This window comes from Schistocerca gregaria, chromosome X (assembly GCF_023897955.1).
Source record: "Schistocerca gregaria isolate iqSchGreg1 chromosome X, iqSchGreg1.2, whole genome shotgun sequence".
In the NCBI taxonomy this organism is placed as follows: domain Eukaryota; kingdom Metazoa; phylum Arthropoda; class Insecta; order Orthoptera; family Acrididae; genus Schistocerca; species Schistocerca gregaria.
The window spans coordinates 77,624,548-77,638,878 of record NC_064931.1 but is presented as its reverse complement, the minus strand read 5'-3'; the positions used below and the strand labels follow the sequence as shown (position 1 = coordinate 77,638,878).

The following is a 14,331-nucleotide window of genomic DNA, read 5'->3' as shown; positions in this document are numbered from 1 at the left end:
TGGTCCTCGCCCACAGCCCACAGCCAACAGTGGTCCTCAACTGCAGCCCGCAGCCAGCACCGGTCCCAGCCAGCAGCCAGCAGCCAGCAGTGGTCCTCGCCAGCAGCCCGCAGCCAACAATGGTCCTCAACTGCAGCCCGCAGCCAGCACCGGTCCAGGCCAGCAGCCACCAGTGGTCCACGCCAGCAGCCCGCAGCCAACAATGGTCCTCGCCCGCAGCCCACAGCGGTCCCAGCCAGGAGCCAGCAGCCAGCAGCCAGCAATGGTCCTCGCCCACAGCCCACAGCCAACAATGGTCCTCAACTGCAGCCCGCAGCCAGCACCGGTCCCAGCCAGCAGCCAGCAGCCAGCAGTGGTCCTCGCCAGCAGCCCGCAGCCAACAATGGTCCTCAACTGCAGCCCGCAGCCAGCACCAGTCCCAGCCAGCAGCCAGCAGTGGTCCTCGCCAGCAGCCAACAATGTTCCTCGCCTGCAGCTCGCAGCCCGCAGCGGTCCCAGACAGCAGCCAGCAGCCAGCACCGGTCCCAGCCAGCAGCCAGCAGCCAGCAGTGGTCCTCGCCAGCAGCCCGCAGCCAACAATGGTCCTCAACTGCAGCCCGCAGCCAGCACCGGTCCCAGCCAGCAGCCAGCAGCCAGCAGTGGTCCTCGCCAGCAGCCCGCAGCCAACAATGGTCCTCGCCTGCAGCCCGCAGCCCGCAGCGGTCCCAGCCAGCAGCCAGGAGCCAGCAGCCAGCAATGGTCCTCGCCCACAGCCCACAGCCAACAGTGGTCCTCAACTGCAGCCCGCAGCCAGCACCGGTCCCAGCCAGCAGCCAGCAGCCAGCAATGGTCCTCGCCCACAGCCCACAGCCAAGAAGTGGTCCTCAACTGCAGCCCGCAGCCAGCACCGGTCCCAGCCAGCAGCCAGCAGCCAGCAATGGTCCTCGCCAGCAGCCCGCAGCCAACAATGGTCCTCAACTGCAGCCCGCAGCCAGCAGTGGTCCTCGCCAGCAGCCCGCAGCCAACAATGGTCCTCGCCTGCAGCCCGCAGCCCGCAGCGGTCCCAGCCAGCAGCCAGCAGCCAGCAGTGGTCCTCGCCAGCAGCCCACAGCCAACAGTGGTCCTCAACAGCAGCCCGCAGCCAGCACCGGTCCCAGCCAGCAGCCAGCAGCCAGCAGCCAGCAGTGGTCCTCGCCAGCAGCCTGCAGCCAACAATGGTCCTCGCCTGCAGTCCACAGCCCGCAGCGGTCCCAGCCAGCAGCAAGGAGCCAGCAGCCAGCAGCCAGCAATGGTCCTCGCCCACAGCCAACAGTGGTCCTCAACTGCAGCCCGCAGCCAGCACCGGTCCCAGCCAGCAGCCAGCAGCCAGCAATGGTCCTCGCCCACAGCCCACAGCCAAGGAGTGGTCCTCAACTGCAGCCCGCAGACAGCACCGGTCCCAGCCAGCAGCCAGCAGCCAGCAATGGTCCTCGCCAGCAGCCCGCAGCCAACAATGGTCCTCGCCAGCAGCCCGCAGCCAGCACCGGTCCCAGCCAGCAGCCAGCAGCCAGCAGTGGTCCTCGCCAGCAGCCCGCAGCCAACAATGGTCCTCAACTGCAGCCCGCAGCCAGCACCGGTCCCAGCCAGCAGCCAGCAGCCAGCAGCCAGAAGTGGTCCTCGCCAGCAGCCCGCAGCCAACAATGGTCCTCACCTGCAGCCCGCAGCCTGCAGCGGTCCCAGCCAGCAGCCAGGAGCCAGCAGCCAGCATTGGTCCTTGCCCACAGCCCACAGCCAACAGTGGTCCTCAACTGCAGCCCGCAGCCAGCACCGGTCCCAGCCAGCAGCCAGCAGCCAGAAGTGGTCCTCGCCAGCAGCCCGCAGCCAACAATGGTCCTCGCCTGCAGCCCGCAGCCCGCAGCGGTCCCAGCCAGCAGCCAGCAGTGGTCCTCGCCAGCAGTCCGCAGCCAACAATGGTCCTCGCCTGCAGCCCACAGCCAGCACCAGTCCCAGCCAGCAGCCAGCAGCCAGCAGTGGTCCTCGCCAGCAGCCCACAGCCAACAATGGTCCTCGCCTGCAGCCCGCAGCGGTCCCAGCCAGCAGCCAGGAGCCAGCAGCCAGCAGCCAGCAATGGTCCTCGCCCACAGCCCACAGCCAACAGTGGTCCTCAACTGCAGCCCGCAGCCAGCACCGGTCCCAGCCAGCAGCCAGAAGTGGTCCTCGCCTGCAGCCCGCAGCCAACAATGGTCCTCGCCTGCAGCCCGCAGCCCGCAGCGGTCCCAGCCAGCAGCGGTCCTCGCCAGCAGTCCGCAGCCAACAATGGTCCTCGCCTGCAGCCCGCAGCCCGCAGCGGTCCCAGCCAGCAGCCAGGAGCCAGCAGCCAGCAGCCAGCAATGGTCCTCGCCCACAGCCCACAGCCAACAGTGATCCTCAACTGCAGCCCGCAGCCAGCACCTTTCCCAGCCAGCAGCCAGCAGCCAGCAGCGTTCCCAGCCAGCAGCCAGCAGTGGTCCTGGCCCGCAGCCTGCAGCCTGGAGCCAGCAGCGTTCCCAGCCAGCAGCCAGAGGCCAGCAGTGGTCCTCGCCCACAGCCAGCAGTGGTCCTCGCCCACATCCCGCAGCCAGCAGCGGTCCCAGCCAGCAGCCAGCAGTGGTCCTAGCTGCCACCGCCACCACCACCAGCAGCAGCATGGAGGCATCCCCGCCGGACAGCCATTCGGGTCGCACCCCCCCCCCCCCGCCCCGCCCCGCCAGTGACAGCAGAGTGGGGCTTTGGCACCACTCTCCTTCGTCAGTCTCCGTCCCATTCTCCTCTGTGTCTCTCGTTGCTTTTTTGTCTTGTCCTGTGTTTTTTCTCTTATCATAATGTCAACCCCCACCACCTCTTCTACAGCCACCACCACTGCCATCATATACACCTCCCCCTCAGCCGCTGCCACCACTATCACGTGGTGTGCCACTTCACTCCCCCCTCAGTCCATCCCCCCACTCCTCACTCTCCCATCTCCCTCCCTGTTTGTCGCCCCATCCCCAGCTCCTCCCTCCTGTACCTCCTCTGATCCCTTCCCTCCACTCCCTCCCTCTGCTCCTTCCGTTTCTGTGGTCCCCGCTAGGGTGGTCGCTCTGAGGGCTACGGCCCACGCTCAACTCTCCCCTTCGCCATCATCGTCATCGTTATCATCTTCACCGTCGCCTTCACCACCGCCCTCACCATCTCTGGCGCCACCTCCAGCACTGAGACCTGCCACTCCCCGCCACATTCCAGTCGCTCCCATCCCCCACACCTCCTCCGCCACCGTCAAGCGCCCCAGTGGCACCCCTGCCTCCTCTACTCCCAAAAAGGCTCCGCCTCGTCCCCCTTCCCCAACCCATGATGCCATGGATGTCTCCCCACCTACCCCCTCCTCCTCCCCCCCCCCTCCTCCTCCTCCTACCTTCTCTCCCATCCTGATCCCTCCTTTCTTGAAGCCTGGAACCTCACCCTCTTCACCCTCTTCCTTTGCCAGAATTTTTCTGGTGCCTCCATCTCCCTCCTCACCCCTCGCCGTGATTCGGTGCTCATCTCCTCCCCCAGCCCTACCCTCCACACAGACCTCCTTTCCTGCATCCCTGTCACCTGCTTTGGACCCAATGCCTCCCTTACCCCTGCTCCTTCCCCGTCTCTTGAAGGAGGGTGCCCTTCTCTTTCACCGACACAACCCAGTTGACCCTTACTGTTCCCCTCCTCAATCCAACACTCCCAACATCAGAGGGCCGCGAGGCCCCCACCTGCCCGCAATGTAGGCAAGCCCACTTTCTACGGCAGTACCCAAATCTCCAGTCCCCCCCTCCTATAATACCTATAACCTCCCTCATCCTACTTACTACCAGAAATGTTAGGCCCGACCCCCTCCTACCACTCCTGAACTCACCATTCCTGTCTGCCCTCTGGACACACCCACCCCTCCCGGCAATTCCCTTCGCCCACCCCCTAACGCTGAGGACATCATCAGATTCCTCACCATCGTCCTTCAGAATGTTCATCCTTTTCAGCGCCCCCACACCCTCCACAGATATCCCTCGCCGCCCGTTTCGTTTTCCACCTTAAAATGTACACCACCTACTCCAACAACCAGGCCCATTTCACCTTCTCCCATCTTGACACCCTTGACTAAATCCCGATCATGGCGCAACAGTACCGTATCATTTTCAACAACATCCGCTCCCTTCCCGCCAACAAGAACCTCTTCCTGCTCACCCTTGCCACCCACTGTGTGGATGCCTTTTTCCTCAATGAAACCTTCCTCCAACCCCACCACACCGTCCACACTTAGCCCTACCTCCTTCACCGCTCCGATAATCCCCTCCCGATTGCACATGGCGGAGTTGCCATTGGTCACCACCTCCAGATCCCCGTTCGGCTCCAACCTCTCCTTCCCGAGCCCACTGAACACCTGATCCTTAGTCTCTTCTTCCCCGGCCTTACCATTACCTTCGCCACCATCTATGTCCGCCCTAACGCCCCTATTCCCTTCGATTTCTTCTCCCACATTGACTGTACCTTCTCCTCCTACGTTATCGCCGCCGAGCTCAACATCTATAGTCGTTCCTCCGCCCAGTTACGGCGGTGGCATCGGTTCCTCTCTCCCTTTAAGGCGACCTCGTCCCAATCCCCCAGCACACCCGCACCGAATCCAACTCCACTCCCGATGTTATCCTTTCCTCCCCCAACCTCCTTGGCCGCATAACGGTGGATGTCCTGGAGCCTATTGGTAGCGACCATCTCCCTGTCCTCCTCACCGTTTCAGATGGTCGTCGCCCCCGCCCTGACCCTCGTAATGACCCTCCCCCTAAGTACGTCCATGACTATTCCCGTGCCGACTGGAATGCCTACCGGGATACCCTCATACCAGGTCGATAGCCACCCCTTGACCTAACGCCACCCTGACGATGTAAGCCATGCCGCCTCCTTTCTCCAGCAGACCTTGTCTGAGGCCGTGTAGGCCCACGTCCCTACTGTCGCCATCCACCCCCACCGTCCTACCTTACCCCCACAGGCCGTCCTCCTCCTCCGTGAATCCCGCCGTCTCTACCATGCCTTCCTCTGCGCATGTGACCCGGACACACTACGACGCCACTGGCAACACCAGCGACACATTCGTAATTTGCTCGCGGCCAAGAAACGCCGAGACTGGTGACAGACATGCACGCGTTTAAATGCTACCCTGGCTATCAACTCGTCCAAGTTCTGGTCAGCCTTCCATTGCCTTACCGAAACTCAACCCTCCCCCTACTATCCTCTTCTCCATGATGATCACCCCTTCCCTGACACCCTTAGTAAGGCCAATCACTTTGCCTCCTACCTCTCCGATGAATTTTCCATCCCCGATGATCCCCAGTTCTATTACTCCCTCTTCCCGGATGTCCGCGATCGAACTGACACCTCTGTCCCTCCCCTCGCACCTGGTTTTCAGTACTTGGACAACATTGGACATACGGAACTCAATACCGCCATCACTACACAGGATCTCATTGCTACACTCCGCACAAATCGCAACACCGCACCTGGTCACGATCGTGTCACCTACTGTACCCTTCGTGAAGCTCCTGTCTCTTTCCTCTCCACCTTGGCCAGGCTCTACAATGACGTCCTGTCCACCTGTCACTACCCCGACCTGTGGAAAACCTTCGGTATCCTGATGTTCCTTAAACCTGGCAAACCGCCGTCCGCCGTCTCCTCCTACCGTCCCATCAGCCTTACCTCGGTCTTCAGCAAGGTCCTGGAATCTATCCTCACCCAACGCATCCACCAGCATCTCCGCCAGAACCGCCTCCTTCCCGTTACCCAGTGTGGCTTTCGGCCGTCCTTCTCTTCCGACGACTTTCTCCTTCACCTCACTCATCTCCATTCCGACCAGCTTAATTCCCGTCGCTCCACTATCTTCCTAACCGTGGACCTCAAACGAGCTTATGACCGCGTATGACATTCCGGTCTCCTCTTCAAGCTCCAAACCTTCGCCCTTCCAATTAACTGCGTCCGTCTGATCTGCCCCTTTCTCTCCCACCGTCTTTCCTACGTCACCATGCATAGCACGGATTCCTACACCTTTTTCCCTCCGCCGGTGTGCCCCAAGGCTCCGTCCTCTCCCCCCTTCTGTACCTTTGTATCTACATCTACTACATTAATACTCCGCAAGCCACCCAACGGTGTGTGGCGGAGGGTACTTTACGTGCCACTGTCATTACCTCCCTTTTCTGTTCCAGTCGCGTATGGTTCGCGGGAAGAACAACTGTCTGAAAGCCTCCGTGCGCGCTCGAATCTCTGATTTTACATTCGTGAGCTCCTCGGGAGGTATAAGTAGGGGAAGCAATATATTCGATAACTCATCCAGAAACGCACCCTCTCGAAACCTGACGAGCAAGCTACACCGTGATGCAGAGCGCCTCTCTTGCAGAGTCAGCCACATGAGTTTGTTAAACATCTCAGTAACACTATCATGGTTACCAAATAACCCTGTGACGAAACTCGCCGCTCTTCTTTGGATCTTCTCTATCTCCTCCGTCAACCCGATCTGGCATGGATCCCACACTGATGAGCAATACTCAAGTATAGGTCGAACGAGTGTTTTGTAAGCCACCTCCTTTGTTGATGGACTATATCTTCTAAGGACTCTCCCAATGACTCGCAACCTGGTACCCGAATTACCAACAATTAATTTTATATGATCATTCTACTACAAATCATTCAACACGCATACTCCCAGATATTTTACAGAAGTAACTGCTACCAGTGTTTTTTCCGCTATCATATAATCATACAATAGAGGATCCTTCTTTCTATGTACTCGTAATACATTACATTTGTCTATGTTAAGGATCAGTTGCCACTCGCCGCACCAAGTGCCTATCCTCTGCAGATCTTCCTGCATTTCGCTACAATTTTCTAATGCTGCAACTTCTCTGTATACTACAGCATCATCCGCGAAAAGCCGCATGGAACTTCCGACACTATCTACTAGGTCATTTATATATATTGTGAAAAGCAATGGTCCCACAACACTCCCCTGTGGCACGCCAGAGGTTACCTCAACGTCTGTAGACGTCTCTCCATTGATAACAACATGCTGTGTTCTGTTTGCTAAAAACTCTTCAATCCAGCCACACAGCTGGTCTGATATTCCGTAGGCTCTTACTTTGTTTATCAGGCGACAGTGCGAAAATGTATCGAACGCCTTCCGGAAGTCAACTAAAATAGCATCTACCTGGGAGCCTATATCTAATATTTTCTGGGTCTCATGAACAAATAAAGCGAGTTGTGTGTCACTCGATCGCTGTTTCCGGAATCCATGCTGATTCCTGCAGAGTTGATTCCGGGTTTCCAAAAACGACATGACACTCAAGCAAAAAAAATTCTAAAATTCTACAACAGATCGACGTCAGAGATATAGGTCTATAGTTTTGCGCATCTGTTCGACGACCCTTCTTGAAGACTGGGACTACCGGTGCTCTTTTCCGATCATTTGGAACCTTCCGTTCGTCTAGAGGCTTGCGGTACACGGCTGTTAGAAGGGGGGCAAGTTCTTTCGCGTACTCTGTGTAGAAACGAACTGGTATCCCGTCAGGTCCAGTGGACTTTCCTCTGTTCAGTGATACCAGTTGCTTTTCTATTCCTTGTTCACTTATTTCGATGTAAGCCATTTTTTCGTTCGTGCGAGGATTTAGAGAAGGAACTGCAGTGCGGTCTTCCTCTGTGAAACAGCTTTGGAAAAAGGTGTTTGGTATTTTAGCTTTACGCGTGTCATCCTCTGTTTCAATGCCATCGTCATCCCGGAGTGTTTGGATATGCTGTTTCGAGCCACTTACTGATTTAACGTAAGACCAGAACTTCCTAGGATTTTCTGTCAAGTCGGTACATAGAATTTTACTTTCGAATTCACTGAACGCTTCACGCATAGCCCTCCTTACGCTAACTTTGACATCGTTTAGCTTCTGTTTGTCTGAGAGGTTTTGGCTGCGTTTAAGCTTGCAGTGAAGCTCTCTTTGCTTTCGCAGTAGTTTCCTAACTTTGTTGTTGAACCACGGTGGGTTTTTCCCGTCCCTCACAGTTTTACTCGGCACGTACCTGTCTAAAACGAATTTTACAATTGCCTTAAACTTTTTCCACAAACACTCATTGTCAGTGTCGGAACATAAATTTTCGTTTTGATCTGTTAGGTAGTCAGAAATCTGACTTCTATTACTCTTGCTAAACAGGTAAACCTTCCTCCCTTTTTTTATATATTCCTATTAACTTCCATATTCAGGGATGCTGCAACGTCCTTATGATCACTGATTCCCTGTTCTGCACTTACAGAGTCGAAAATATCGGGTCTCTTTTTTATCAGTAGGTCCAAGATGTTATCTCCACGAGTCGATTCTCTGTTTAATTGCTCGAGGTAATTTTCGGATAGTGCACTCAGTATAATGTCACTCGATGGCCTGTCCCTACCACCCGTCCTAAACATCTGAGTGTCCCAATCTATATCTGGTAAATTGAAATCTCCACCTAAGACTATAATATGCTGAGAAAATGTATGTGCAATGTATTCCAAATTTTCTCTCAGTTTTTCTGCCACTAATGCTGCTGAGTCAGGAGGTCGGTAAAAGGAGCCAATTATTAACCTAGCTTGGTTGTTGAGTGTAACCTCCACCCATAATATTTCACAGGAACTATCCACTTCAACTTCACTACAGGATAAACTACTAGTAACAGCGACAAACACGCCACCACCGGTTGCATGCAATCTATCCTTTCTAAACACCGTCTATGCCTTTGTAAAAATTTCGGCTGAATTTATCTCTGACTTCAGCCAGCTTTCTGTACCTATAACGATTTCAGCTTCGGTGCTTTCTATCAGTGCTTGAAGTTCCGGTACTTTACTAATGCAGCTTCGACAGTTTACAATTACAATATCGATTGCTGCTTGGTCCCCGCATGTCCTGACTTTGCCCCACACCCTTTGAGGCTGTTGCCCTTTCTGTACTTGCCCGAATCCACCTAACCTAAAAAACCGCCCAGTCCACGCCACACAACCCCTGCTACCAGTGTAGCCGCTTACTGCGTGTAGTGGACTCCTGACCTATCCAGCGGAACCCGAAACCCCACCACCCTTTGGCGCAAGTCGAGGAATCTGCAGCCCACACGGTCGCAGAACCGCCTCAGCCTCTGATTCAGACCATCCACTCGGCTCTGTACCATAGGTCCGCAGTCAGCCCTGTCGACGATGCTGCAGATGGTGAGCTGTGTTTTCATCCCGCTAGCGAGACTCGCAGTCTTCACCAAATCAGATAGCCGCTGGAAGCCAGAGAGCATTTCCTCCGATCCATAGCGACACACATCATTGGTGCCGACATAAGTGACCACCTGCAGATGGGTGCACCCTGTACCCTTCATGACAACCGGAAGGACCCTTTCCACATCTGGAATGACTCCCTCCGGTATGCACACGGAGTGCAGATTGGTTTTCTTCCACTGTCTTGCTGCCATATTGCTAAGGAGCCCCATTACGCGCCTGACGTTGGAGCTCGCAGATTGAGGGGCAACCACTGGAACAGAACAAGCTGCCATCTCTGGCCGAACATCAGTATCAGCCGGAGACAGAGCCTGAAACCAGTTCGTCAGACAAACTTGGGAGGCCTTCCGTTCAGCCCTGCGGAATGTCTTTCGCCCCCTGCCACATGTCGAGACGACCTCCCACTCTACCACAGGTGAGGGATCAGCCTCAATGTGGGCAGTATCCCGGGCAGTCACAGCCGTAGTCCGATCGGGGGATGTGTGGGACGAGCTGGCCGTCCCCGACAAACCCCTATCCGGACCCCCACTGTGATGCCCATTGGCAACAGCCTCAAGCTGTGTGACGAAAGCCAACATTGCCTGAAGCTGGGAGCGAAGAAATGCCAACTCAGCCTGCATCCGAACACAGCAGTTGCAGTGGTGAATGCAGTGCAGATGTGGTGAGGTGGGGAAGGGGAGCGGCAGCGCATATGCTTGAATTCTCCACCGTGTTCCCTGAACCACTCCATCACACTCCTGACCTTGTGACATGGCGAATTATCTTGCTGATAAATACTACTGTCATCGGGAAACATGATCGTCATGAAGCGGTGACGTGGTCTGCAATCAGTGTACGATACTCCTTGGCTGTCATAGTGCCTTACACTAGCTCCATTAGACCCATGGATGGCCATGTGAACGTTCCCCAGAGCATAATAGAGCCGCCGCCAGAATCTCTCCGTCGAGCAGTACGGGTGTCAAGGAGCTGTTCCCCTGGAAGACGGCGGGTTCTCGCCCTCCCATCGGCATGATGAAAAAGGTAATGAAATTCATCAGACCATTCAACGCTCTGCCACTGGGCCAATGTCCAGTGACGAGGGTCACTTGCCCATTTCAGTCGTAGTTATCGATGTCGTGGTTTCAACACTGGACATACATGGGTCGTCGGCTGCGGAGACCCATCGTTAGGAGTATTCGGTGCACTCTGTATTCGGACACACTTACACTCAGCCCAGCATTCAAATCATAGGTTAGTTCTGTCACAATTCGCCGCCTGTCCTGTTTTACAAGACTGCCCAGCCTACGACGTCCAGCATCTGTAATGAGGGGTGGCTGCCCAACCAAACGACGTCTGGACGTGGCTTCACTTTGATTTCGCCACATGTTGACGACACTCATCATAGCATTCCTCTAACACCAGACAAGTCGTGCAGTTTCCGAAACTCTCGTGCCGAGTCTCCGGGCTATCACAATCTGCCTTCGGTCGAAGTCAGACAGATCGCGCGCATTCCCCATTCTATACACGGATACGACATGCAACGTGCGTGTGTCTGACTTGCAGTCATTCCTCGCGAGGTGACTCTGCTATAGCCTGGACAGGTTTGTATCGATAGCAGGTCGGTGGTCATAATGTAGAGCTTCTCCTGACTGGCAGATGGATCACCAGCTTGACTAAGAATCTTAATCGACAGACGTAGGGAAATCGCCTGAATATGATTTTAATTTAAATGTGCGTTCCTATGAATCTTATTCTGCATTCCTATGTCACCATGTATGGCTTACTTTTGTAATAAGCAGAACAAATAAAAATCTTACCAGCATATACATGGTGACTTCCCAGTCAAGCAATGTTGGACTCATCTGCAACACGTCCATCCAAATTGGGAACATTATCTGTTAACAACTTTGCTATGTACCTGTTTACAGACTTGAGGGAGTTAAATAAGTTTTTACTGTCGTGTTTCACAAATTAATATTCAGTGTAGATCACATTGCCGTACTATTGACAACTTTTGCAGATCCCACCATGATCTGTCCAACTTTTATTTATTTGAAAGGAGCCTCCTCACGGACTGTACACTGACAGAAGCAATCATGCATCCCCAGAGAACTATGCTAATCCTGGCAACACAAAAATATCTAGAAATCGATGAATAAAGGGTTATTTCCGGCGAAGATACTAGTTAATCCACCCACTGTGTTGGGATTGCAAAACACGTTGGGAAGACTTGTGCGTGCCGATTTCATTAATAATTAGAATATATTAATCATACTGAGGCTGACAAAAGGGAAATTCGGTACGGAAAATGTTACCGATATGAGAAAGACCAGTGAGTGGCCCCGTGTAATTTGCACGTCTTTCCTTATTATATTTATGGCTTATTATATTTATGGCCGTTTTTAATGGACTGTGAATGCGTGGGGTGCGTGTGAATGTTCAAAGGATTCGAGATAGAGCGACAGTAAACTTTCCGGCCGAGAAGCTCAGTGACCAATGTGTAGGAACACATCCTGGGCGCCGTAATATTCTGAGAAGTTAGCTACAAGGGGCGGCAAACATTGTCCTCCAACAACAACTGCTGGTAGCTAATGTCCGGCCTCGAGCGGTACAGCGCCACGTGAAGGAGTCAGCGGCGACTTTCCCACGTTTATCTGACTTTTGATAATTAGTATCTGCCGCTTGTAGAAAATGCAGCCCACCGAAAGCAAGCTCGAGCCTCGTAGCGTTCCCCTCTGAATTTCTCAAACCCAGTTGCGAGGCAATGGACATTGGTGAGAGAAGTTGTGGTTGTTATAAAGATGTGTGATGTCAGATCTTAGTGTCGAAATGAATACTTTTTGGTAGCAGTTTCATGTTGTCGTTAGAGGCTGGATAAGATGCGCCGTTTCTGACAGGATTCTCTGTCGGAGGGACACCTCGTGGTTGGGCCGCGATGGTCCGTAATGTTGCGACAGGCACCACTGGCGCCGCTTGAGAGGCACTGGCTGGTAGGACGCGAAGGTGTCCACGTCAAACAAGTTCTTGCGGGTAGGACGCGAAAGAGTCCGGATACACTCGACATAGCGGCGCGGTTGTGGGTGCTGCATCTGTGAGCCTTTCTCGAGTGCTGGCGATTCCGCCTTCACGAAGGGGCTGGCACGTCTGCACAGTGCCGCTCGGCACGTCCCAGTCTTACGTACGGTGAGCATAATTGGTAGCATCGCCAGAGGGTGTGTGTATTGAACCGGGGTAAACGCTTCGCCCAGCTGTAGCGTTCAGTGATTCACAACCCCACAACAGGTCACAGCAGTCCATTCAACCCGCCGCCGCCCCACACCAAATACAGAGTTATTTTGCGGTTCGGCCCCCAGTGCATCCCCGTGGGAACGTCTCATAACAGACGAGTGTAACCCCAAATGTTTGCGTGGTAGAGTAGTTATGGTGTACGCATACGTGAAGACAGTGTCTGCACAGCGATCGCCCACATAGTGTAACTGAGGCAGTATAAGGGGAACCAGCCCGCATTCGCCGAGCTAGATGGAAAACCGCCTAAAAACCATCCACAGGCTGGCCGGCACACCGGACCTCGACACTAATCCCCCGGGCGGATTCGTGCCGGAGACGGGAAGCAGCGCGTTAGTCAGCTCGGCTAGCCGGGCGGGCCACCGGCAGAGCAGTAAAATTGATTTCACACTCGCAGAGTCCAGGCTATAGTCTGTCTTATCTCCTTTGGACTGGTATTGAATGTGTGATTTTCCGGATTTTTAATTACCAACTTTCAGTCACTGCTACGATCAAGCATTATAGGATTCAATAGGTCAGTTATCATTGAACTTCTGGAGATACTAAATTCTTACGAGGGGAGTAGGTAATAACTGATATTGGAGTGACACTGTTTTTCATTCAATATTTATATAAACCTGGATAGATATAATCATCACAGATTTTGGCCGGCCGGAGTGCCCGAGCGATTCTAGGCGCTACATTCTGGAACCGCGTGACCGCTGCGGTCGCAGGTTCGAATCCTGCCTCGGGTGTGTGTGATGTCCTTGGGTTAGTTAGGTTTAAGTAATTCTAAGTTCTAGGGGACTGATGACCTCAGCAGTTAAGTCCCATAGTGCTCAGAGCCATTTTATCACAGGTTTTGATTATTCATTAATATGTTGATCTCATAAACGTGTTTATGAAAAAATGTGAATATTGAGATACATCATTGTTTGTGTTTAACACCTTCACACATATTAAGTTGTAGGCTTGTAATACATGTCCTACAGGATATTAGCAATCACCTCAAAATCATCACCGACTTATTACTCCAGTTACGTAGCGTTAGTCAGAGTGAGATATTTGTGACAGAGTGAGTGTCACAGCTCTCCTAAAGATATTCTTATTCGTGTTTGGAACACACATTGTTGAGTCTCTATTGCCATTAACACCAGCAAAAACTGAAGGGTCGTTTGCCTGGACTAGCCTTCTTAAACACTTGTAACCGGAGTCTTGCATCGAACTACATTTACCCGCCTGAGCCCGCCTGCGACCGACCGCTCCGTTCTGCTCCCCACACCATGGGCAATCGAGCTCAGCCGTACCAGGAACACAACAGAGTGGGCCATCCGCGATACGCCGCGAGGCCCGTGGTTCGTTCGGGTAGCCGGCTGAGCCCGGGTGTCAACAGGGAAACGGACAGCGCTGGCAAAGTATACAGGATGTTACAAAAAGGTACGGCCAAACTTTCAGGAAACATTCCTCACTCACAAAGAAAGAAAATGTGGTATGTGGACACGTGTCCGGAAACGCTTACTTTCCATGTTAGAGCTCATTTTATTACTTCTCTTCAAATTACATTAATCATGAAATGGAAACACACAACAACAGAACGTACCAGCGTGACTTCAAACACTTTGTTACAGGAAATGTTCAAAATGTCCTCCGTTAGCGAGGATACATGCATCCACCCTCGGTCGCATGGAATCACCGATGCGCTGATGCAGCCCTGGAGAATGGCGTATTGTATCACAGCCGTCCACAGTACGAGCACGAAGAGTCTCTACATTTGGTACCTGGGTTGCGTAGACAAGAGCTTTCAAATGCCCCCATAAATGAAA

At 53.8% G+C, this 14,331-nt stretch overlaps 1 protein-coding gene across 1 annotated transcript in view; it reads left to right on the top strand.

Moving 5' to 3' along the window:
* LOC126297910 (cell surface glycoprotein 1-like) overlaps positions 1 to 14,331 on the top strand; it is a 33,561-nt gene that overhangs the window by 6,572 nt on the left and 12,658 nt on the right. The window contains exons 3-4 of the mRNA XM_049989218.1: positions 17 to 1,504; positions 1,743 to 2,378. Of these exons, the coding sequence (XP_049845175.1) occupies positions 17 to 1,504; positions 1,743 to 2,378 (2,124 nt within the window). The remainder of the gene's footprint in view (positions 1 to 16; positions 1,505 to 1,742; positions 2,379 to 14,331) is intronic.